This window comes from Gopherus flavomarginatus, chromosome 13 (genome assembly GCF_025201925.1).
Source record: "Gopherus flavomarginatus isolate rGopFla2 chromosome 13, rGopFla2.mat.asm, whole genome shotgun sequence".
NCBI lineage: Eukaryota > Metazoa > Chordata > Testudines > Testudinidae > Gopherus > Gopherus flavomarginatus.
This window is the reverse complement of record NC_066629.1, coordinates 21,579,164-21,602,186: the sequence shown is the minus strand read 5'-3', so window position 1 is coordinate 21,602,186 and position 23,023 is coordinate 21,579,164. Positions and strand designations below refer to the sequence as shown.

General features: G+C 46.6%; 1 protein-coding gene across 4 annotated transcripts in view; it reads left to right on the top strand.

Annotated features, from left to right (window-relative positions):
- Positions 1-23,023, top strand: part of GRIK4 (glutamate ionotropic receptor kainate type subunit 4) — a 318,605-nt gene that overhangs the window by 201,713 nt on the left and 93,869 nt on the right. For all 4 annotated transcript variants that reach the window (XM_050921936.1, XM_050921937.1, XM_050921938.1 and 1 more), the window contains 2 exons: positions 9,634-9,731; positions 13,712-13,877. In XM_050921936.1, coding sequence (XP_050777893.1) covers positions 9,634-9,731; positions 13,712-13,877 — 264 coding nt within the window. The remainder of the gene's footprint in view (positions 1-9,633; positions 9,732-13,711; positions 13,878-23,023) is intronic.

Sequence of the window (23,023 nt, the reverse complement as noted above, 5' to 3'; positions counted from 1 at the left end):
ATGATGGAGATGCCACAACCTCCCTAGGTAACCTGTTCCAGTCCTTAATTGTCCTTCGAGATAGACAGATTTTCCTAATATCTAACCTAAATCTCCCTTGCTGCAAACTAAGCCAATTACTTTATGTCCAACTCTCAGTGGATATGGAGAAGAATTGATCACCATCCTCATTATAAAGCAACCTTCCCTCTCACGCCTTTCCCCCAGTCTTCTCTTTTCTAGCATAGTATAGCAAGGCTGTAATTCTCATCTAACAGTTGGTTTTAAAAGCCATAGAAAATATGTGAAATTATATAGACAGACAAGATGGGTGAGGTAAAATTTTTTATTAGACCAACTTCTGTTGGTGAGGAAGACAAGTTTTCGAGCTACATTGGGTAAATACCATACAGGTCAGGAAATACTCAAATTTCTATCGATATGTCTGAGCCCATCCCCATGAGACAGGTAGGCTAAAAACTTCAGGCCATGTTTACATTACAACCGCTACAATGGCACAGCTAAGGCGCGGTAGCAGAATTGCTGTAGTATCATAGTATCAGAGGGGCAGCCGTGTTAGTCTGGATCTGTAAAAAGCAACAAAGAGTCCTGTGGCACTTTAAAGACTAACAGATGTATTGGAGCATAAGCTTTCGTGAGTAAATGCCCACATGTGTCTGATGAAGTGCGCATTCACCCACGAACACTTATGCTCCAATACGTCTATTAGTTTTTAAGGTGCCACAGGACTCTTTGTTGCTTTGTAGTGTCATAGATGCTTCCTACATCCACAGAAGGGCTTTTTCCATCGATGAAGTTAATCCACCCCCTCAAGGTGCATGGAAGAATTCTTCTGTTGACCTAGTCACTTCCACACTGGGGGATTAGGTCAACCTAAGTACATTACCCAGAGTGTGACATTTTTCACAGACCTGGGCAATGTAGCTCGGTCAGTCTAATCTTTAAGCATAGACCTGGCCTCGCAGACAGCATCGCAAAGACTGTTTAAAGCAGTAATCCTATGCCCCTGCCTGTTGATCACTTTAGGATCCCACATGTAATCCTTTCTAGTCTTCATATCTGATTAGTGCCGTGCTCATTCTGTTTTATTCTCCCCATCCCCAGGCAGAGCTAGTAAGTAGAGCATCAGTCATGGGAGGGCTTCCTAACCTGCTTCATAGTGGGCGGAGAGAAGAGGAGAGTTGAGCAAACAGCCCTAGCTGTGTGGGTGTTACCAGGGTCCATTTCCCATTTGCACTCCTTGGGCAGTGTGTGCCACTCCAGAATACAGCCCATGTCCTTCCAGCAGTCCTTGGTAGGAGAGGAAATGAGAACGGTGAATTGTTTCCCTTGACTGTTTGTTCTGCGCACTCATTGTGTCACGTCTTTGAATTACATGGTAGCATTTTCTGTTCCCCTTTTCTTTAACACAAACCTCCTCTGCGCATCACTATTTGTGTTATTTAACCTCTGCCAGGTAATGGGCAGGGTTTGCAAGGTGGCCAAATTTAACGTGGTAAAAAGCTTGCAGCCGATTCCCCTCTCCCTTATACCAGTGTACATTTAACAAGAGTTGGTTGGAAGTTTTCTGACTGGAACATTTTTCTGTTAGAAAATGCCAGCTCGCCAAAAGTGAAATTTTTTGTGTAAACATGTTGATTTTGATGACATTCCATTTTGTAACAAAAAGCCAGAATGGAGCATCCTGATGAGGTGACAATGTTCCATTTCAACCTTTTCAGAGAAAAATGCTTTGAATTCCTATTTTGCAATGACTTGTCTTTTCATTTTTTTAAAATTCTGAAGCATATAGTGAAATATAAAAGAAAAAAGTGAAATCAGAACAATATGTTTCAGTTTTATTTCATCTAATCCAAAATGATTGTTCAGAATTTTGTTTCTCAGGAAATTTCAATTTTGTTTTTTGTTTTTTTGTTCTGTTTCAGAATTAATTTTTTTTAAAAAATTTGTGGAATTTCCTGCAAAACAGAAAATCCAGTTCCTGCACACCTCTGTGATTAATGTCAATAAAGTTATTCATGCTTTGCATGAATGTTAGAGGAAAACCAGGGCCTTTAGAGTTAAGGATTGCCTGGCTTTTTAAATACCCGACTTCTCAGCTTTAACATGATGTTAATGCTGTCATTGCATTTAATATTAATAAAAGTAGCTTAGATGTTTTAACCCATCACAGCAAAATTTTTGTACACTTCTTTAATATTGTTCTCAGATGTCACGCTTTTTGAATTGCTCCAAAACATCACAGCTAATATATGTAGCTGACTGATTCTAGGAATGTTGCTATTGCATCTGAAAAATGACATTTTGTATCACAGATGATTAACAGTTTGAGAGAAGAAAAGCTTTTGTGGGTTTCTTTTCATTTTATTTTCAAACTTTTTTTTTTAATGCATGTGGCTACAAATATGCCATTCCTAGAACGGATAGAAAATGAACAGGTCTTAATCAAATTCATGCATGGTTTGCCACTGCCGCTTTATATCTAAAGGGAAGCAAATGTATCAACTTATTCTTGTAAGGAAAGCACCTGTAAATGGTTTGAAGTAAGCCTGCAGTAAAAGGGTTATGGATGGGACAGTTTGTCATTATAGGCAAAGCCTTCTTTTCTCACTGTGTTTGACTTTTCAGATCTCTCTACAGAGATCCAAAATGGGCTGTTTAATCACATCTTTATCTAAACCACCTTCTCTTGAGCTCCAGGAAGGGACTGTTTTTGTACTTATCAAGCTGTCTCCTGTGATCTAATGCATCTTCTAAGAACCTTCCTTCTGCTAATCCAAACACCTAGAGGCAGTTCAGCCACTGCCATGACCAACTGGGGGATTTCTGGCTTTAATGTACTCATGGAAATAGTATTTCTACGTGCTTAGCTGATGCTTCCATAGTAGTAGCCATGCCGTATTGTGCTGTGAACCCATCAGATTTCACAAGCTAAGCAGGGCTGGGGCAGGTCAGTAATAAGATGTGGGAATATGTCGGATGCTGCAGGAAATAGTATTGGCAATTTCAGTAAGTGGTGTTCTCACTCGAAGTTAGTGCCTTAGTATTCCAGTGAACTCATTGCATTGCTGGAAGTGTCGTCTTTCAAAAGAGAAACAAGGCTTAGCCATTTGTGGTCAGTAAAGAGCCCACAGTGCTTTTCACAAGCGCTCAGATGTTATACCCCTGCCAGATTCCAGCTGGGGTAATTGCATTTGTAATCCCCTTGTTTGGTTTCATTTGGATTCAAGATTCTTCTTTACTTCCTGTCCCAAATTGTTGTGAAGGGTTGCTATGTGTTGCACCAGTCTTCACCTGAGGTGGATGCTCTTACTGGTGCGTGAAGTGTTTTCTATAGAGGCAAAGTTTATGTATGAATATACAAAGCGCTTGGAGATCCTTAGACATGAAAACCACTATCTTTATTAACTAGCTATATATGTCTAATCTGAACTCTGTTAGGTTTTTTTATTTACAGAAACTGTTATTTGCTCAGATATTCATTTAAAATGTCTCTTGCTGTTGTCTGAACATACACGCCCATGCTCGTTTCCTAGCTTTCGTATAAAGACCCCGATTCATTAGGGCCTGAATCAGGAAAGCACGTAAACAGCTGTGTTGCAGAGTGCGATAGGTCTGTATCAAATTATATTGTGCAGTGTGCATTGAATGCATATCTAAACTTGCCTGAGCGCAACCTGTTGAAGTGCATTCCAGATAGGTACCTTACCTGAGAGAAGGGATTGACACCTAGTTGAAGGACTATCACAGGGGCCATCAACTTTGAATGACTCTCCACCCTGGCTTATTCCTGTGAAACAATATTTTTTCTACACTGGGGCATGCAGGTGGGGCTAGCATGACTGGGGGAGGTGGCTGGAGCTTCCCAGTGAAGCACACAGAGGAGAGACAGAGGTCTGGCTGAGAACTGGATGCTGCTCTGTCAGGGAGGGACTTCACCTTGCCTGAACCCCTTGCAAACCTTGGATTCACACGAAGAGGTGAGATCAGCTCAGATGAGGGGGCCTTTCAGGACTTCAGCTCTGTTTCCAAGATCTTTAACTCTTGAGTGCTTGAAGAGTTAGGTGTGTGTAGTTAAGAAATCCCTTGACTAAGCCTGTGGTCCTTGCTTTCCTGCCATGCTGTCTCCAAATCAGCTAACCTAGAAGCCTGGTGTGGCCAAAACTTAGCAAGGAAGTGGAGCAGAGATCCCAGCTTGAGAGCAAAGGACTGAAAGGTATGAGGTAGGGTTATGAGAGTTGGCTTCTGGAAGAAACTGGGAGATCTCTCATCTGGAAACTGACTAAGGAAGAAAGTCAGAGGGGGAAACAGTTTGAAAATGGAGTTCGCTGGTGAATTGCTCTGGGCTGACCAGAATGGACAGTGCTTGAATTTTATGTCTCTGTGCTAACCTACAGACATCCAGTGCTGAGTTCCACTTGATTATTAAACCCTATTGTTTTGAGAACCACTGTTTGAGTGTCACTGCGAGTATTGGGGGAGGTGCATTAGTCCCCAGAGAGTGTGGAAGTCTCTAAGCAGGACAGGCTGAGCAGTCTGATGGCATGAAGCAGGACGGCTGAAGCCCCCAGAGGTTCAGTCTCTGGAGTTAGTGAGGCTTATCCTGAAGGAAGAGTGGGACTCCTTGGGGACCTGGCACATGGAAGGGTTTCCTCCAAGAGACTGTTCCAAAGCTGGGGGCGGGGGCATAGCACTGGTAACGTAGGCGAAGATTGGTCCAGATCTTGGACTGTCAACAGATCTATAGCAATTCATACCAGCTGAGAATCTGGCCTGGAGAGTCTAGTGTCTAAACAAAATCCATCAGTTGAAGTTCCAAGTCTTCTATGCCAGTGACTGTGCTAGCATCTGTGGTTCTCTGGGTCAATTTTCATCAGTCCAGTTACACCAGGGATGAATGTGGCATTATGTGGACAATTCGGCATCCTCAAGAGGGCTCGTCTCTGAGCACACAAAGACCGGTGTATGTAGTAGGCTTAGGAGTCCAGACATGAGCTACCTGCTGCAGTTTGTCTTCATCTGTAAAGTACCTTGAGATAGGAAGACTGTTTGGGTTACAGGAGGCACTCTCCTTACATGGTCTAATCCTCAGCCTCAGGCATCTCCACTTTGTTGGATTTGTTTACACTGCAAGTGAAGAATAACTGAAGCTTTTCTGGTTTAAAGTCACTTTTCCCTGACTGGGAATTGAACCCAGGCTGTGGCAGTGAAAATGCCAAATCCTAACCACTAGACCACCTTTGTTGCAGTGTTTTTTCTCTAATTCCGTAGTATGTTTCACCCTGAGTGATAAGCTGCCTTTTCTTCCTCTGACAGTCGTTGCAACTCAGTTGCTATGACTACTTAACTTATTCTCCCAGTCTCTTTGTTCTTGGCTACCTGAGAGACAAAGGGAGAGGGCTCGCCAAACTTTCTCCTGCATGCATGACAAAAATCCCCCCTAGGACTTTTGACTTAATCAAAGGCACCACGAATAGGAGAGGGAGCCCACGGCTTCTTCCTAGATGCTGGCAGATGCCTGATACTCTGCAGAATAGTTGAACGCTCCCAGCTGTCATCAGGGACTGATGAATGTTTCTAAAACAGAATGCACAGTTTGCAAATTGCTAATATTCTTATTCAAAAAGGGCTATTCAAGAGGTATAAGTGTCTGCAAATTTCTAAGAACAGAGAAGCAAGTGCTAGATCCATGTGAAGTTGCCTGATAAAAAACATCCGCTAGTGGGTACACTAGACTGAACTGAGTGAACAAAATCAAGAGGAGTTGTTTGCATGGCATTTACGCTTCCTATAAGAACTCAGAAGCCTTACTATGCATCCTGGGGACCGGAGGACTTGGAAGTTGAATACGGAGTCTTTCATCTCCAGGTTGTCTGCACAAACCCAGTCCAGGTCATTTGTGCCCACCTACTGGATGTTTGGTGTCCCACATTAAATGAATTTGATTGATCTCAGTCACTTCCCCATGGTCAAAAAAAAAACCCCTCCATTACATCCTGGTATTTTGCAGCAGAATGGCCAGCCACTGAGTTGCTGGCTTAAAGGTGGTTCATTCAAATCAACACCAAGGCAAATAGAAGGAGGGAAGCTTGATTTTCTTGTGTTGTATTCTGGACCGAGGCTTTCGGAGTATTCATTTGCCATGTTTCACCAATGCTAGACTGACACCGTATTTTTAAAACAAAGAGAAGGATGATGGTGTGAATAAATTTCCCCAGTTCACCTGCTATTATTTTATCCTGGTTTTCTAAGGTGTGGGTGTATATTTTTGTTTTGTTTGTTTTCTTGTTTTTTTCCAATTTTAGGATTGAACTTTTTAGGAGCTATCTAATTTTTCATTTTTAGGATGTAAATTTCAGGGAGACTGGGATGATGTCCTGACTGACTTTGTAATGCACAAGGGGTTTTTTCACCCAAGGGACTCAGAGCTCTTTACAGACATGAGTTAAACAAATCCTATAATCTTCTTGTTAGAGTTAGCATCATCCCTGTTTTACAGATGAACAGAGGGGTAACAGGACTTACCTGAACTCACAGACATGGATCCTGAGGTGAGATTGGACACTGTGATCATGTAGTCTGACCTCCTGTATAACACATATCATTTGGACTTTTCTGAATTCATTTCCTGTTTGAACTACAGCAAATTTTTTTTTAGAAAAATATCCAACCTTGATTTTAAATGGCCAGTGATAGAAAATCCACCATTACCCTTGGTTACTTGTTCCAATGGTAATTATCCTTACAGTTAAAAATGTGCATCTAATTTCTAGCCTGAATTTCTCCAGCTTTAAGTTCTAGCCATTGGATCCTATTATATCTTTTCTGCTAGACTGAAGAGTCCTTTATTATCAGATTTTTGTTCCCCTTGGAGGTACTTATCAACTGTGATCAAGTCACCCCTTACCCGTCTCTTTGTTAAGCTAAATAGATTGAATCTATCACGATAAAGCGCGTGGTCCAATCCTTTAATCATTCTTGTGGCTCTTGTCTGAATCTTCTCCAATTTAACAACATTCTTCTTGAACGGTGGACTCCGGAACTGGAGACAGTGTTCCAGCAGGGGTCACACCAGTGCCAAAGACACAGGTAATATAACCTCTCTTCTCCTGTTCGATAGTCTCCAGTTTATACATCCAAGGATCACATTAGACCCTTGGCCACAGTGTCGCACTGATAGCTCCTGTTCAGATGGTTATTCACCAAGATCCTCAAATCTTTTTCACAATCACTATTTCCCATCATAAAAATATGGCTTGCATTCTTTGTTCCTAGATGCATACGTTTACATTTGATTATGTTAAAATGTGAAATCTTTGCTTGTGCCTAGCTTAACAAATGATTGTGAGATTAAGAATTGACTCAATGGAGTACAGACAATTCAAAGTAGTTTTTTTTATGTATCTTCTCCAAAAGGAAACAAACAGAAACCTGGGAGGAGCGCTGTTGTTGCATCAACCAATAAGTGACATATAAGTAAGCCTACAATCATATCACTTTTAGTTCTTACAACCCAAGCATGGTCAGGCCAGCCCAATACATGGACGGAGTCTTTAGAGGAACCTCTAAGGAGCTGCAGGAAGGAGATTGGCAATTTATTAGGGAGCAGCCTGAACTTTTGTGCTGTTAGGGGCACTATGGTTTGGAGCGGCAAAGAATTAAATGACTCCTAGAACTGACATCCTAGCCACTTGCACTGTTTCAGAAAAGTAGGGAGCCAAATTCCAATACGGGCATTGCCCCATGTCTTAATTAATCCTTACTGCAGGTTCATTGAAATGTTCTTCATTTCCTGACTTCAATCTACATAGAGTTGTTCTTCACTGTCAAACAACTGCTGCTGTCAGTGCAGTGATGTCTAGTTATGTTATGTGACCAAGTCATCAGCAGGGCTTAGCGTAGAACCCAGGAGTTCTGGCTCCCCACTTCCTTCTCTAACCACTAAATTATCTACTTTGTAGATTTTAAGACCAGAAGGAACCATTATGATCATCTAGTCTGACCTCCTGCATAACATTCACCTACTGATTCCTGAACTGAATCCAATAGCTTGTTGAATGAGAGTGTATCTTCTTTGGAAGACTTCCAGTCTGGATTTAAAGACTTTAAGTAAGGGAGAATCCACTGATCCCTTGGCAAGGCAGCGCCAATGATTAATTACCCTCACTGTTTAAAAGAAAAACAACATTGCGCCACGTTGAATACTTCTAGCTTCAATTTCCGGGCGCTGAATCTTGACTAAATTTCACAACTGTTATGAAAGAATCATACCTCAAGACAGACAAGCCACTTAATATCTAAGAGACCACGACTTAGATACGTGACCTGTTTTTTTTAATCAGGAAGTTCACAAATATTTGGTTCTGAAAACCTTGACAAGATGATCCTGTAGGGAAGGCAAATGAGTCTGGTGAACCAATTGGAATCCTCTTTTCTTGGAAGAAGCTCACATTCACGCTAGTGGAGCAAATATAGCTTTGTATTTGTTCACAGGGCTTCTTTGGTCTGGTTGGGGAAGAGGTAGGAGAATGGTGGTATTCAATCAGCCACAGTTTTTCAATTAGCCTAGGCCTGTGATGTCTTTCAGAAAAACTCCTCACCCACATTAAATTCAGAATATTCTTCAAGGAGTCTTTGGGGCTCAAAAATGATGAAGCTGCTGGTTTCAGTCTACGGAGGCTTCACTCATACAAATTACTCCAGAGGAACAGCCCTAGATGGGTTGGTAGGGTTTGAATTCCACCATGGAGGTGACATCAATTGGACGGTCTTTGGAACCCTATCCAGCTCAGTCATGCTATGACTGAAAGCACAAAAGGTTCCTGTTTAACCCAGGAGGCTTAGGGGAAGAGCATTCAGCTTCCTGAGTGTTTCAGTATCCTGTTAATGTTATATCAAACTGTTGGCATGGATCCAGAGTGCTCACTGCCACTGAGCAGAACATGTAGTAGAAACAAACCAAGTACAATAATTTAATTCACATTATTGTTCAGTTCTTCAGAGGATAAGCTAGCAAATTTGTGCCTGTTTCTTTAACTAGGGTAATGTCCTCCTTTTAGTATCTTCCATAAACTTCAATGAAGGATGTCCTGCAGCAATGCAGGCAGAGCCAAAAAAGGTCCGGTCTGAAAAGAGAGATGGCCTGGCTATGGGGCAAAGGGACGAGGCTCTGGCTGGGGTTGGAGGAGAATGTGGTGGGATAACAGGAAAGCAGGGTTACTGAGGGGGGTTCCATGGGATTGGGGTGGAAGGTTTGCTGTGAGCTTTGGACAGGAGACACATGGTGGTGATACGGGCTTTGGGTGGTGGGGATTTCACAAGGTTTGGGGTGCTGCATGGTCTGGTGTATAGGGCAGTGGAACTGTGGCACTCCAGGGAACAGGAGATGTGTTGTCAGTCAGAAACTTGACCCCTTAGGAACTACGAGGAACAGGGTGACAATGACGCCATGAAGTTCTGGGTACAAAGGCAGTGGGTTCTGTATAGTGTGGGGGCATGGATGAATTTATACTCAGTCCCTGGGGATGGGGAAGAAGATACAGTAGGCATCGATGCTTACTGAGAATCTGGGATAACTCCCTATTGATTAACACATTTCCTCTCCTGTTCTCTAATTCTCCATGGTGATCCCAGTGTGCCAGATTCTTCCGAAAGGGGTGGTAGCCGTCCTTGGACCTTCGTCGAGTCCGGCCTCAAGCTCTATTATCAGCAATATCTGTGGGGAGAAAGAGGTGAGTGAAATCCCACCAGTGGGAATATCCTGAGGCTGTCGGAGAGGCTGACTGAGCTGCCTTGCGGGGCTCCCATAGCCCGATGGTGGCATTACATGTCCACGGGGCATTGAGCAGCTAGGTCGTACTGGAGGGGCATGAAATTTGGTCTGTCTGGGACAGGGAGGAAACCCACTCTTGAGGGGTGAAGGGGTGCAGAATAGTTCCCCTGGCCTCTTTCCCCACTCTAGTCTCTTTCTAACACATGTGACTCAGGGCAGTGTAGACTTTGCTGGAGACCCTCAGGCAGAGTTCTCCCCCCTACCTTCCCCAGTTGGGCTCTGGATGGAGTAGGTACTTGGCCATCTCTGCTGAACGTTATCTGAATGCCCTACAACACAGCATCTCCCCTCTGATTTATTAACTGCAAATGAGATGATTATTCTCCTCCCTAGTTCCGATCCCATTAGACTTTCTGCCTTAGAGCTGCGAATGCCTCCTCTGCAGAACCAGCAGGGAAGATGTCCTGCTGCTGAGTCACTTTCTCCTTCTTAGGGTCCCAGCTGGCGTCATCTTCTTTTCTGTCACTCTTTTCCCCCACAGATGTCAGCCAAGGTCTTACTGCTGTTCCTCCTCCCATTTCTGCTTCCAGCTTCTCCTCACGGTTGCTCTCCTTCTTCCTCTCCAGGGTCTGGCTGCTGCTTTTCTTCCACCAGTCCTAGGAAGACCTCTTGCTGCTTTCCCGTCCGTCGCCCTGCCATGCACACACAGACTCCAATGTGGGTCTAACTACTGCTATGTCAGTTTCTTTCTGCCCAGCAGGGCACTTACAGAGCCTCGCATCACCCTTGTATTTGAGCACCTCACAATCACTAGCGGACTTGATCCTCGCAACATCCCTGCGAGGCAGGGAAGTGCTGTTATCTGCATTTTACACCTGGGGAATTGAGACACAGGACAGGTAAAGCGACTTGCCCCAGGTAGCCCTGGGATGTCTGTGGCAGAGCTGACACTTGAATCTAGATGTCCTGAGTTCCAATCCAGTGCCTTATCCACTAGGCCATTCTTCCTCTAACCATCTGTGGGCTGCAGCAAGGTGCACCTGAACTTACAATTTTAGTGCATGGGTCCCATCTTTCCTATTCCCTTCTCTTAAATCCTTGTTCTTCCTCCTCTCTCATATCACATCTCCTTCTGCTTCTCTGCTAGTCTCACCCCATCTCCAACTTTCTCCTGCACTACCCATCCCTCCAGCTTTTCTAGCAAAAGCCCTGAACTGCCTCGTCAGTTACAGTCGCAAAAGCCAGCACCTGCTTGGCCAATGTAACTCAGCACAGAAGCTCCCGGCAGTCATTAGTTTGTGCACGATCCTCCTGGAAGATTACACTACCTTTCTGTTTGGCAATGTTTCTTCAATACAAACCTTTTTAATCTACACACAGATTATGTCTCTGATTTAATATTTTATAAACGCTCAACTGCTGGCGTACACTGATCCGTCTGTGCTCCAGGGAAAAGAAATTGAGTTCTCTTCTTATAGTTCATCCCCTCGTAGCCTGATAACATCTTTCAGCCATTTACTGGACTCTGTCTCTGGTGCCTCCATGGTGTAGGAGCATCTGAAATGGAACACAGTAAATAGCTTATATTTGCAAATGAATTGCATTGCTTTATTTGTCTAGAATCAGGGGCATTAGATCTGGACGAGATCTGCTAGACCCAACTCTGTCAGCTACCACAGGATTGTTCCCCTGAATATCTTTTCTAGTTGCTTGATCCATTGCAGAGTTAACTGCCTCAAGCATCCACCACTTCCCAGGCAAAGACCAATCTGCCGTAACAGATCATCAGTGTTTTTCCTGATGTTCATCTGAACTCTATGCCTCTCTGATCTCAGCCGGTTGTTTCTAGCTAGACTCCCCATGTTCCACCCTAAGCAATTCTCTTCCTCTTTTTAGAGGTGGCCCTAAATCAAAACTGGGGTTCTGGGAAGTTGTGATCCAGTCTTTTCTGTCTGGTTATTGAACCTAATCCTCTCTGCTGTCATTGACACTGGTATGAATCAGGAATGACTTGTCACTATTTGTTTTACAGTACAAATAGCACCTAGCGGCCTCAGCCAAGATCAGGGCCCCATTGTGGCAGGGGCTAAGTACAGTAAGCCAGTCTCCGTCCTGAAAAGCGTATAGTCTAACGAGGCAAGGCAGGCAAAGGAAGTGCTCTTGTACCGATGGGGAACGGGTGCACGCAGAGGTGAAGTGACTTGCCTGAGGGGGGCACAAGGCATCTGTGGCGGAGCCGATAGATCTCCTGAGTCACAGTCCAGTGCTTTAACCTAAAGACCGCCATGCTGAAGTCACTGGCGATACGCTGGCGTAAAGCCACCTGAAAGGAGACAAGAATTAGACCTCCTGTCTCTGTCTTGGGCCAACCCAAAGCTGTGGATTGGAGCAGCCATCTGCTTTGTGACTTGGGCCCACCTCTTTGGGGATCGCACCCTGCAGATGTTTGTGGTGAGTTCTAGTGTACACCTCTGTCTGCGCATCTCTCTGCCTCATTAATCGTCATTCCCACGAGCCTGAGACTCCATCTGCCTTCAGAGAATGATCAACAAGCCCAGGCTGTAGATGTCCTGTCTACATTAGTTAAAGGAATCTTCCTGTGGCGTACAGTCTGCTTCTCTCTCTGTTAATGGAGCCCAGGCTGAGGGCTGCGGAGTGAGATCAAGGCAGATAGCAGCTTATGACTCTTTAACTTTCCTGTTACTAACAAAACAGCTTATGCCTCCAATAAAAGCAGCCATCACAGCCCTCTAACAGCCTTCCCCGGGAGGAGACGGATCAGAGGCGTGGGGTGATAGCTTCTGGAAGTGCCGCTAATGGAAACAAAGAGGACTTGACACTGCTTTAATGAAGCAGAACCAGATGTTCCCCGTTTTCTGTTCCATTTCTTCCAAATAATCCATGCTGTTAAAAAAACAAACAAACAAACAAATCCTTTCTCTGCTAACCCTCATCCTTGCTTGTCTCCCATCGCTTCCATTCCATGTGCACCATGGGCTCCTTGGCCCCATGTTGTCCATATTCCCTGGCATGCAGCGTCTCAGTGCTGCCTCCACTCCTGTTTATGAATGGCAAATGAACTATTATTAGGACTCGTAGCTCTGATCCCTTTGGATTAGCCTGTTACTTCTCCGCAGATCAAACAGCGCAAAGATTTAGGCTGCTGCGTCTGTTTCTCCTTCTCCCTAGATACCCCAACATGGGGTCATGTTGTTGTTCTTTCGGTCTCTCCTAAAGGTTTCAGCGAGGCTCTTACTGCTAGACTTTCTCTAAGGGTCTCAGCTAGGGACTCCCTGGTCCATTTTTCCCCATCACTCCAAGTCAGACACTTCTTGCTGCTGTGACTTTCTCCTTCTCAGGATCCACAAGAGCAAAAACACATTTAGGATTCCATCCACAGGCACTGACCTTTATTTTTACCCCAGGGTGCTCCACTCCAAACCACCCCAAGATCCCACCCCAACTCCATCCCTTCCCCTGAGGTCCCACCCTCACTCCACCTCTCCCCACTCCTGCTCCACCCCCTCCTCGGAGGCTCCGCCCTCGCTCCACCTCTTCCCACCCCTGCTCAAAACCCTCTCCCAAAGCCCTCACCACTCACTGCTCTCTGCCCTCCCCCAAGCGCCTCCCGCAGCCACCAAACAGTTGATCAGGAGCGCCGCCGATCAGCTGTCACTGGTAAGCGCTGAGCACCCACTGTTTTTTTTCCCATGGGTGCTCCAGCTCCGGAGCACCCATGGAGTTGGTGCCTATGCTTCCATCCATTGTCTCCTCCATTCAGTAGAATATTCTGCGTAGTTTTACTGGGGTGTCTTTTCTCTCACCTTCTTCCCATGTGGCACTGGGTTGACTGTTTTTTTTTTACTGGAGAAATGCATCTTCTGCAATTGACCCTTCTCTCTTTCTTTTGGTGTCTTCTGTTCTTTTTCATTTTTCCAGGTCCCTCATTTCAAAGTTGCCCCCGAGGAATTCCTCAAGTCCCAGTTCCAACGATTCACTACCTTGAACCTCCACCCCAGCAACACCGACATCAGCGTGGCCGTAGCTGGGATCCTGAACTTCTTTAATTGCACCACTGCCTGCCTCATCTGTGCCAAAGCTGAATGTAAGTCGCCTCAGTTTGTGTGAAGCCCCTGCTGCTCCCACGTGTTTCTTATTTAATCCCCTTCTTACATCTGTTACCTCTCCCCGCTGTGTAAAAATGTCTCTAGGGTCTAGCACCAGATGGTGAAATCCCACTGGCAAGGCTAGTGTCAACTGCTGGAGGCCTGCGCTTTTCCCTGATTACAGGGGCCTAAAATAATCCATTTTACTAATGATAGGGTCTGTCCTGTCCGGGGCAAGAGGGGAACTTGCTAAAATCAGAGGCGAGTGAGAGGTCTACAGTTGGGGTCCACACCTAGAACCAAGTCCAGACATTTCCAGCAGCAGTTTGTGAGAGATGAGAGCTGGAGGGGAAGGACATTGGCTGCCTTTTGGTTTTATAGTGAGATGGATGGGTTTCCATAACGGAAAAAGCCTGAGGTCAGTTCCGGATAAAGCCCCGTTTGGAAATGAGTCTTTCTGAGACTTGCGTGCAGTCTGTGACCTAAACCGAGTGCATGCTGGATTTCGCTAACGTTCAGCCCGTTCTGGGCAATCCAGGGTGCTGACTTACTCACTTGCGCATGATTCTGCTGCCAGGCATGCCCCAGTAACTGCACAGCTCTACGCCTGCCTGATAACTTCTACACGCATTAGGTCTCTCCTCTGCTGGTTTTATGATCCAGTGTAACTCCATTGGCATCCTGAGATTCACTCCTGATTTAGGCTGGAGTCAGCTGGAGGGGAATTGAGCCCTATGTGTTTCAATGTTAGCATGTGGGCATGTAGATCTGGGTGGTTACTGACATATGCGTCTCTGAGCATGAGTGCAGGCTTATAATTCTGACTTTTGTGTAGAATGTGGATGGGCCCACACTAGACATCTGGGTCTGAACACCCACCCACAAACCATGGGGAAGTTCAGATCCAAACTTTGCAGTTCTGGCTCATCTCTAATGCACACACCATCGCTTTATATGCATGCACCGTCCTTTTGCTGCCATGCCTTCACATGCTTATGTCTTTCCAGGTAATATCATTAAGATTGCAGCTAAGCTCACCAGACCTCGGGGCATGACATGGTTAAGGGTTCCCATTAGCATGTGGTATTTTCTTTTCAAAGGGGTAGCTGGATGCATTAGGGCTGAAGTGTTCCAGTACAAAGGAGCCTGCTGTAGGGGGTGGTGAAGAGGTGCACTGCCCTAGTGGGCAGTGTGCATCGGCACAATGCCTGAGGGAGAAGCCTAGTGCCAGCAGAATGTAAGCTAACAGCCTGGATCTGTCCTTGCATTCAGGAGAGCAATAGGACTTCCATTCTGACCTGCTCCAGCATGGATGCAAGAGGGGTCCTTGCACCCTCTTCCCAAATTGTGCAACCGATGAGGGCCAGATCCTCAGCTGAAGAAAACCAGCTGAGGATCTGGCCCAAGGTGTCTAGCGACACTGCGTTGATGTTACTGCTTCAGTTTTAACTCTGGTATTTTTTTTTACTCTGATTTTTCCTGCTGTACCTTTAACATTGCCATGAGTCTATTTTTCATATCATCTTTTTATACCTCGTGTGCAGCTTTTCCTTATCTCCCCCCAGCGACACATGGTGCGATGCACACATGCTCGGGAACACACAGACCCATAACCAAGCATCTGACTGCACCTGCCCATCCACAGGCCGACACACTCAGGTGCCTCCCACTTAATTCAGTCCCTGGTTAATTTGATCCTTCATTTAACTGGATCGAAGAATCTCAGGAACCAAATGGCTTGTGTTAAATAATTCAACGTCCACCCTTAATTGAATCAATCTGGACGGCTTTAATCAGTGACTGCTGGATAACTCAATTGCTGGCTCCAGGAAGTTACCCCTTAGGGCTAGTGTGACCTTTAGCCACAAGGCCTGAGTAGGAGGAGCCCGAGAGAGAAGGTGCCTCATGGAGCTGCAATTCTCTCGTCCTGCTCTTTGCACTAGCCATTATGCTGGCACAGAGGACAGGCATGGACCATAGTCCTTCTCTGTGGGTGGGGAGCAGAAGCCAGCACTCCAAGCACAGAGACTGCTATTAGCCACTGTCCTTGAACAAGTGCATGGGAGGGCAGGGCTTTTTGCATACTCCTTTCTGGCCAAGCCAGGACTGCACACAATATGGCCATTACCTGATAAGGAAATTCCGTTTTGAGGGGCAATGCTGTTTGTTTGGGTGCGATAGCTAGAAACTCCTGCCCAAGGAACAGAGGGTCTGAGCTGTTTGGTTTAACGCAGGAGTGTGTGACAGGACTCCTGGGTTCTATTCCCAGTCTTGCTACCGACTCACCCTGGAAAAGTCTCGTCTGGGGGCCAGTTGTCAGCTATGCTGGAGTGAACAGAAAGCAGGGCCGGCGCTACCATTTAGGCAGCCTAGGCAATCGCCTAGGGCGCCAGGATTATTGAGGGAGTGGCATTTTGCCAGGGGGGCGGCAGGTGGCTCCAGTTGACCTACTGCTCCGGTGGAGCTGCCGCAGGCATGCCTGCGGATGGTCGGCTGTTCCCGCGGCTCCGGTGGACCTCCCGTAGGCACAGCTGCGGCAGCTCCACCAGAGCCACGGACCAGCGGACCCTCTGCAGGAATGCCTGCGGCAGCTGCACCGGAGCCGCGGGATCAGCGCGGGCGGCGGCGAAATGGCCGTGCGCCTAGGGCATGAGAAACCCTGGTGCCGGTCCTGACAGAAAGTAACTCTCTCTCGCAGTCCATGGAGTTACGCCAGCGCAAAACCAGTGCACTCGGGAGCAGACTCTGGCCCCGTGACTCGGTTTCCCTATCTCAGAGAGGTTGCGAGGGATAATTTGCCCTAACCTGGAAGGCGCTGTGTGTTTTTAGAAAATCCGCATCAAATAGGACACAGCTCCAGCTCCGATCTGTTGTGGGTGGAGATTGCTGTTGCTATCACAGTCCCGACCATGTGTTGTACAAGCTGTGATCTGCACCATGGCAGTGAGAGGGAAAACAAGGCAAGCTGCTTAATTCAGTCCAAGAACCAGGGATGGCTCAAAGCAAAGGAGCAGGCTCTATGCCTGAGGCCACACAGATGCCTACCGGTATGTGCACAATTCATATCAAACCCTATGTGCTCATTACTACCTCTACGCGCTCAAGCCAAAATAATTCTGTGCCAGCATAATGGCTGGTGCAAACGGCTCACCCCTGGGGAGTGCACAGGGAAGAGAACCTGCAGGTGGCATCTCCCCAGTGGTCCTCTGAGGCCAAGGCATCTCTGTGCCATCATCCTCTGCTCAGGTCAGGGCTTGTAGCTGAATACTAAAGTGTAGGGAATGAACTGCCTGCATGGATACATGTGCATGCACAGATCCTGCTTTCTCCAATAGCCTTTGATCACAGAGATGGGGAAACACTATTATCACCATTGTGTGATGGGGAAAGCGAGTCAGCAAGGCTCCGGACTCTGGAGTAGAGCTGGGTGAATATATTTCAACTAACAGATTTTTCATTGGAAAAAAAAAATTCAGGTCCTCAAACTTATTTTTCGACTCCGAGCTGAATTTAGCAAAAGGTTCCACTTTAAAAAAAAAATAGTTTTAAAGCAGAAACGTTTTGTTTCAACCATTTTGATTCAAATAGACATTTGACCAATTAAAAATAAAGGGGGAGAAGGGAACGTGTGCAAAAATAGTTGACTTGAAACAACTCCCCCACTCCCAAATCATTTGGAATCAACTTAAAACAATTGTTTTTCAAGTTTTTATTTAAACAACAATTTACAGGGGGTGGGTGAGGGGAGGGGAGAAGGCTTTCTGTTTGAATTGACAGGAATTTTTTCGGCTCAGTCGTTTCAGACCCCAGACTGAAAACTCCATTATTCACTGTCGTATTCCTGAGTCCCACTCACCTGCTCTAGCCACTAGAGCAGCGATACTCAGACTGTGGTTCGCGAGCTGCAAATGGCTCTTTAATATGTCTCCTTGCAGCACATGATGTTAAAACATTGTGTGATTTAATTACAGGTCACTCTCATCTTACGCTGGGGTTACATTCCGCAGTCAGCACATAAAGCAAAAATTGCGTAGAGTCAAAATTACATTGAGTGTAACGGCAGGCGGAATCACCCACACTACAGAAACAGTATTTCAATTGTTATTTTTCTCTTTTTTTGTTTTTTTCTTGTTTTTGCCGATCGCTTAAAGCTGAAATTGTGCATGTTAAATACGCCTAAGATGCGACAGACCTGTATTAACCAATTGGAAGGCTTTTACTGTGTTATTAACCACTTGTAGTTGATAAAATAATAATACTATATATACAAACTAAATATTTCCCCTCTCGTACTGTTTAAATATGAATGTCTAGTACTATAGTAAATGAAACAACGAATTCACCCTACTGTGGCTCTTTTGGGTAATGTTGATCACTAATATGGCTCCTGAACCCCTGAGGTCTGAGTATCACTGCCCTACATGAAGCTGCCTCTAAGTCCCCAGACACAAGCTCAGATTGGGTACTGTGATTGGTTTGGGAGACGTTCCGGCTTTGCCTCTCCCAGATGAGCCTCGGTGAATGGTGCAGACTGTGCCCACGTCTGCTCATGCCTCTCCACACTTGGTGGTTCTCATTTATGCTATTCAAAGTTGGCGGGAGAGGTCTACAAGTCCTTGTTCATGTCTGGCCTGTAAAACAGCCTTCTGAAGTGTCAGTCTGTCAGCAGCAGGTGGTCTTTTTTCTCGTATCACTGGAACAAAAAGGGAATCTCTTCAGATAACAGAATCTTCCCTCCCCACACCGAGAGGCGGGGAAGGTGCTAACCGTCAGGGCTATGGGCAGGATATAACCTGCTGGGAATGATAATTCCCTCGATCCAGAGGAGAGGAAATCAGTTGTCTCCCTCGAGCCTCCTCACCCCCCTCGTGGTGCCTGATCTGGTTTAAAAACTGGCCCAGAGAGTCTCCACCGCTGTCTGCCTGCAGTGACGGGATAGAGTAGGACTCGGGAAAGGCTAGGGGAGGGCGAGCACTAGTGGAGGGCGGTGGGGTGGGGTGGGAGGGATAAAAATGGAAAAACTAATCAAGAGAGACGAAATGAGGGTCTGATGTGACTTGCGGTTCCATTTAGCGGCTGCGTTAGGGGATGCATTCCAATCTGCCTTATTAATGCATGGCTGAGACACATGGCCTGCAGAATTAAGGAGCAGGATCTAATTTTATTTTGCAGGGCTGAAATTTGACCTACACTAGAAAATTCCAGCATGTCCTGCTGGGCTTTCTTTCTCTCCCGGGGAATTTTTGCACATTGTGGGGAGCAGACCCTGGTGTCAATCAACCTCACTTCCTTGGCTCTGTTCCCCACCTGTGGGCTGCCCAGCAGAGTATGAGATGGAGCAATAGCAAATGACTCCCACTAAGGCATTCCCGGGGGAGGGCAGCTCGGGAGGTGCTGCCCCATGTTGTGGACAGATTGTAAGTGCCCAATCCAGCTGCGTGTGCGAGAGAATCCTATTCTGCAATGCTTTGCATGGAGCGTCTGCAACCAATGCCTGCCCCAGAGTTTGAGCTGGAGAAGGGGCCCCTACCTCCTCCGCCTCTATGTGTGTTCATTCACCTGGAACACGGAGCAACGTGCGCTCTGCACCCATCTACCAGGAGTCCTGCTACCTCTCCACTGTCATTGCTCAGGATGGAGCCTGAGCGTGACAATGTGCCATGCAGGAGGCTCCCCTGAGTAACGCCTCCACAGCTGGCCTCCCACATCTTTAACCAGCTTGCAATAAGGCAGGCTTCCTCCTCCTCCTCCCCCAGGACTTGCAGTCCTGCTGTATTTGGTATTGATCTGGGCAGATGCATCCTGAGCGAGGCTAATGCGTTCCTGGAGTCCACAGGGAGGGAGAGCGAAAGTCACTTGATTTAGTCTGATGTGCAGCTCAGGCCTGTCTCTCTGCAGACAGGAGAAGCTGGCTTTAACCCTTCATGCACCAGCATCCTGCACCATGAAGTTCTTATTATGGGTTCTCGTAGCACATTGAGGCCCCAGCTGAAAGTGACGCCTTGTTGTGCTAGGCACTGTGCAAAGACAGAGTGAGAGACAGGCCTTGCCCCAAGGAGTTCGCAGGCAAGAGAGAGAGAGTGAGAAACTGAGGCACAGAGCAGTGAAATGACTCACTCTAGGCCGCCTAGCAAGTCAGTAGCCGTGCTGGGAGTAGACACCAGTGCCCTTTCCGCCAGCCCGCACTGCCTGCCGTCCTGGCATGATTAGCCTTGCCCCTGAAGCCAGCAGGGAGGGGAGTTCTCATAACCTACAGCCACTCCTTGCAGGAAGAATTTAAATGTTTCCTGGTGGTCTTGGTGTTGCTCTGTAGATGCTCAGTGACTATTGTTCTTCAAACACCCAGGGCCCTTCTATGAGAGTCCCCCTGCTATGCTATGGGGGGAATGTTCTTCAGTTACTGGGCTAGGAATCGGGAGATGGAGGTTCTAGTCCTATGTGATGATGGCTAAGTTATTTTCCCTCTCTGGACATCAGTTTCCCCATCTGCCACATGGGGCTAATGACACTGACCTATGGCAGAGGGGAGTCCTGGGGCCAAATCCAGTCATTGAGATGGTGGATTGTCTTGTTGTTAAGGCGCCGGCGTGAGACTCAGAAGGCCTGGGTTCAGTTCCTGGCTCCACATGTGACCTGGGGCAAGAATCTCTCTGTGCCTCACTTTCCCCCACCTGTAAAATGGGGGTGATAATCTTTCCTTTGTCCTGCCTATCCTGCACATCTTTCTGGGCAGGGGGTGGTCTCTGCCTGTAACGTTGTACGATTCCAAGTGCCAGGGGGCCACAATCTCAGTTAAAGCCTCCTGTCACTACTGCAGTGCTAATAATACAAAATCATTCATGTTTGCTTTAGGAACGCCTTCCAAAGAAATAACACACCCAGGGCTTCCCCATAGTCTTGGGATTATCTTCTCATGACTCCGTGCCAGCTCTTGGGATTTAAAGTGTTAGGGCATCAGTTAATGAGACAGAGATCTGCTCACTACCAGGCCACTGGTTTAAAATCAGCCGAGGTTGGTAGCAGCAGCAGCTTGGGAACTTGCACTGTCCTCCTCATTGTCCTTTTCTTAACCAAGAGAAATGCATAATTGCCGTCAAACTGGACCACTTTTAGAAGGACAAAGGAAACAAAAAAGCCTCCTTTTCTGAGGGCTTAATGGAATTGTTGTGAGTGAAGGTGCTTCTCAAATCTTTCTCGCGTGAGCTCCGGTTCGGAGTTTGCCTAAATAATAGCAGAGTAAGCTCGCCTAAATAATAGCAGAGTAGTTGTACTTACACCCTTTCCCCCAGCCTGTGTCTGGCTTGTCTATAGATTGTACATTGTCTGGGACAGGGACCATCTACTTCTCTGTGCTAGTACAATGAGACCCTATTCTTGGCTGGCCTTTAAGCATGACCGCAATAAACGTGATTAATAATTACTGCTGGAAGCGTCTGCTCCCTGGTAGGAAAGGAGATTGCAGGTGCAGAGGAAATTAAGCTGTGCAGAGACCTGGCACAAAGCTTAAACAACACTTAGGTCCCACTTAGACCCGTAAAATAACACTCGGGTGGCGTATACGGCCTCTTCAAATTTCACCCTCCGTGAAGAAATAGACTAGGAAGTTAATTTCATCCCAGAGAAATCCTGCTGGCTGCAGTTGCTTTAGTCCCCAGCTGAGTTTCTCCTGGATTAAGGAGGAAAGGCAGGGGGCACCACATGGTAAAGCGCTCAGTGCATGCACACTGGTTTACTGAAAAACCTCTCCATGAATGAGACTCCACTCATCTAGGCTTTATCTCTTTAATGCATCGCTTTGTTGCCTTGTGTGAAGAGTTGGGCGTTCTTGAGAGCAGCACTCTCCCTCTTGATTGCCTTGCATCCTGCCGCATTGTATTGCTTCCTCAGCCCTTGACTTTCTGGGTTAATAAACGGTTGCGTGCAGTCAAAATGGCACTGAGTTGAAGAGTTGAGTGCTGGGCTCGAAACACAGGAATGGTGAGGGTACATCTACACTGAAAACAAAAAACAACGCTGTGGCAGGAAGAGTCAGAGCTGGGTCAAGTGACTTGGGGTCACGGGGCTCACGCTTCAGTGCCAAAAATATTAGTGTAGACATTCCCGCTCGGGCTGGAGTTCAAGCTCTGAAACCAAGCGAGAGAGGTCAGCCGCAGGGCCTGAGCGTCAGCCTGAGTGGGGATGTCTGCACAGCTATTTTTAGTCCTGTAGCGTGAGCCCCAATCAGTTGAGCCAGGCTCAGAGACTCGGTGCCACAGGTTTATTGATTTGTTGCAGGGTAGACTTACCCTGGGTGCCCCTCCTACAGCCAGGGCACTGGCCTTAAACTCTGGGTTTGGGATCTGTTCTTTGTTCTCTTCCTTTGGAGGGATGCTGGTAGTTAACTAGTCCAGTTTACATTTGTTTAATTCTTCCTTTGAAAAAAGCTAACCAGCCAAACTCCTCCCTTTTCAGTCCAGTCTAGGGCTGGATGCTACATAATCTTTCATCATGCCAGGAGTTTTACTGGCTTCATTGCATACATAAGGGTTTGCCGAATCAGTGCTTTGGATGGTAAGGTATTTGGGCTAGGGACATGCTTCTTGTTGTTGTTATTTATATGACAGAAGTGCCAAAAAGCACAGAGGCAGAGTGAGACAACCGCTGCCCCAAAGAACTTATAGTGTGAATCAGGGATACTCAGACTGATGGGGTTCAACAAGGACAAGTGCAGAGTCCTGCACTTAGGACGGAAGAATCCCATGCACCACTACAGACCAGGGACAGAATGGCTAGGCAGCAGTTCTGCAGAAAAGGACCTAGGGGTTACAGTGGACGAGAAGCTGGCTATGAGTCAACAGTGTGCCCTTGTCGCCAAGAAGGCTAACAGAATTTTGGGCTGTATAAGTAGGGGCATTGCCAGCAGATAGAGGGATGTGATCATTCCCCTCTATTTGGCTGTATAAAGAATGACCTTCAGAAAGGTCTTGTGTTGAGATGATCTTCCCTCTGAGAGAGGGTTGCAGGCTGTTCCGTCAGATGGCCACAGAGAATTACAAATTGCTCCATCTCTTCCCCTCCCCTGCTGGTCACAGGAGAGACCCTGGGACATAGATTTGGCTTCTTTGTTTTGCAGCATGTTGCTACACCATTTGTCCGACCAGGTTTG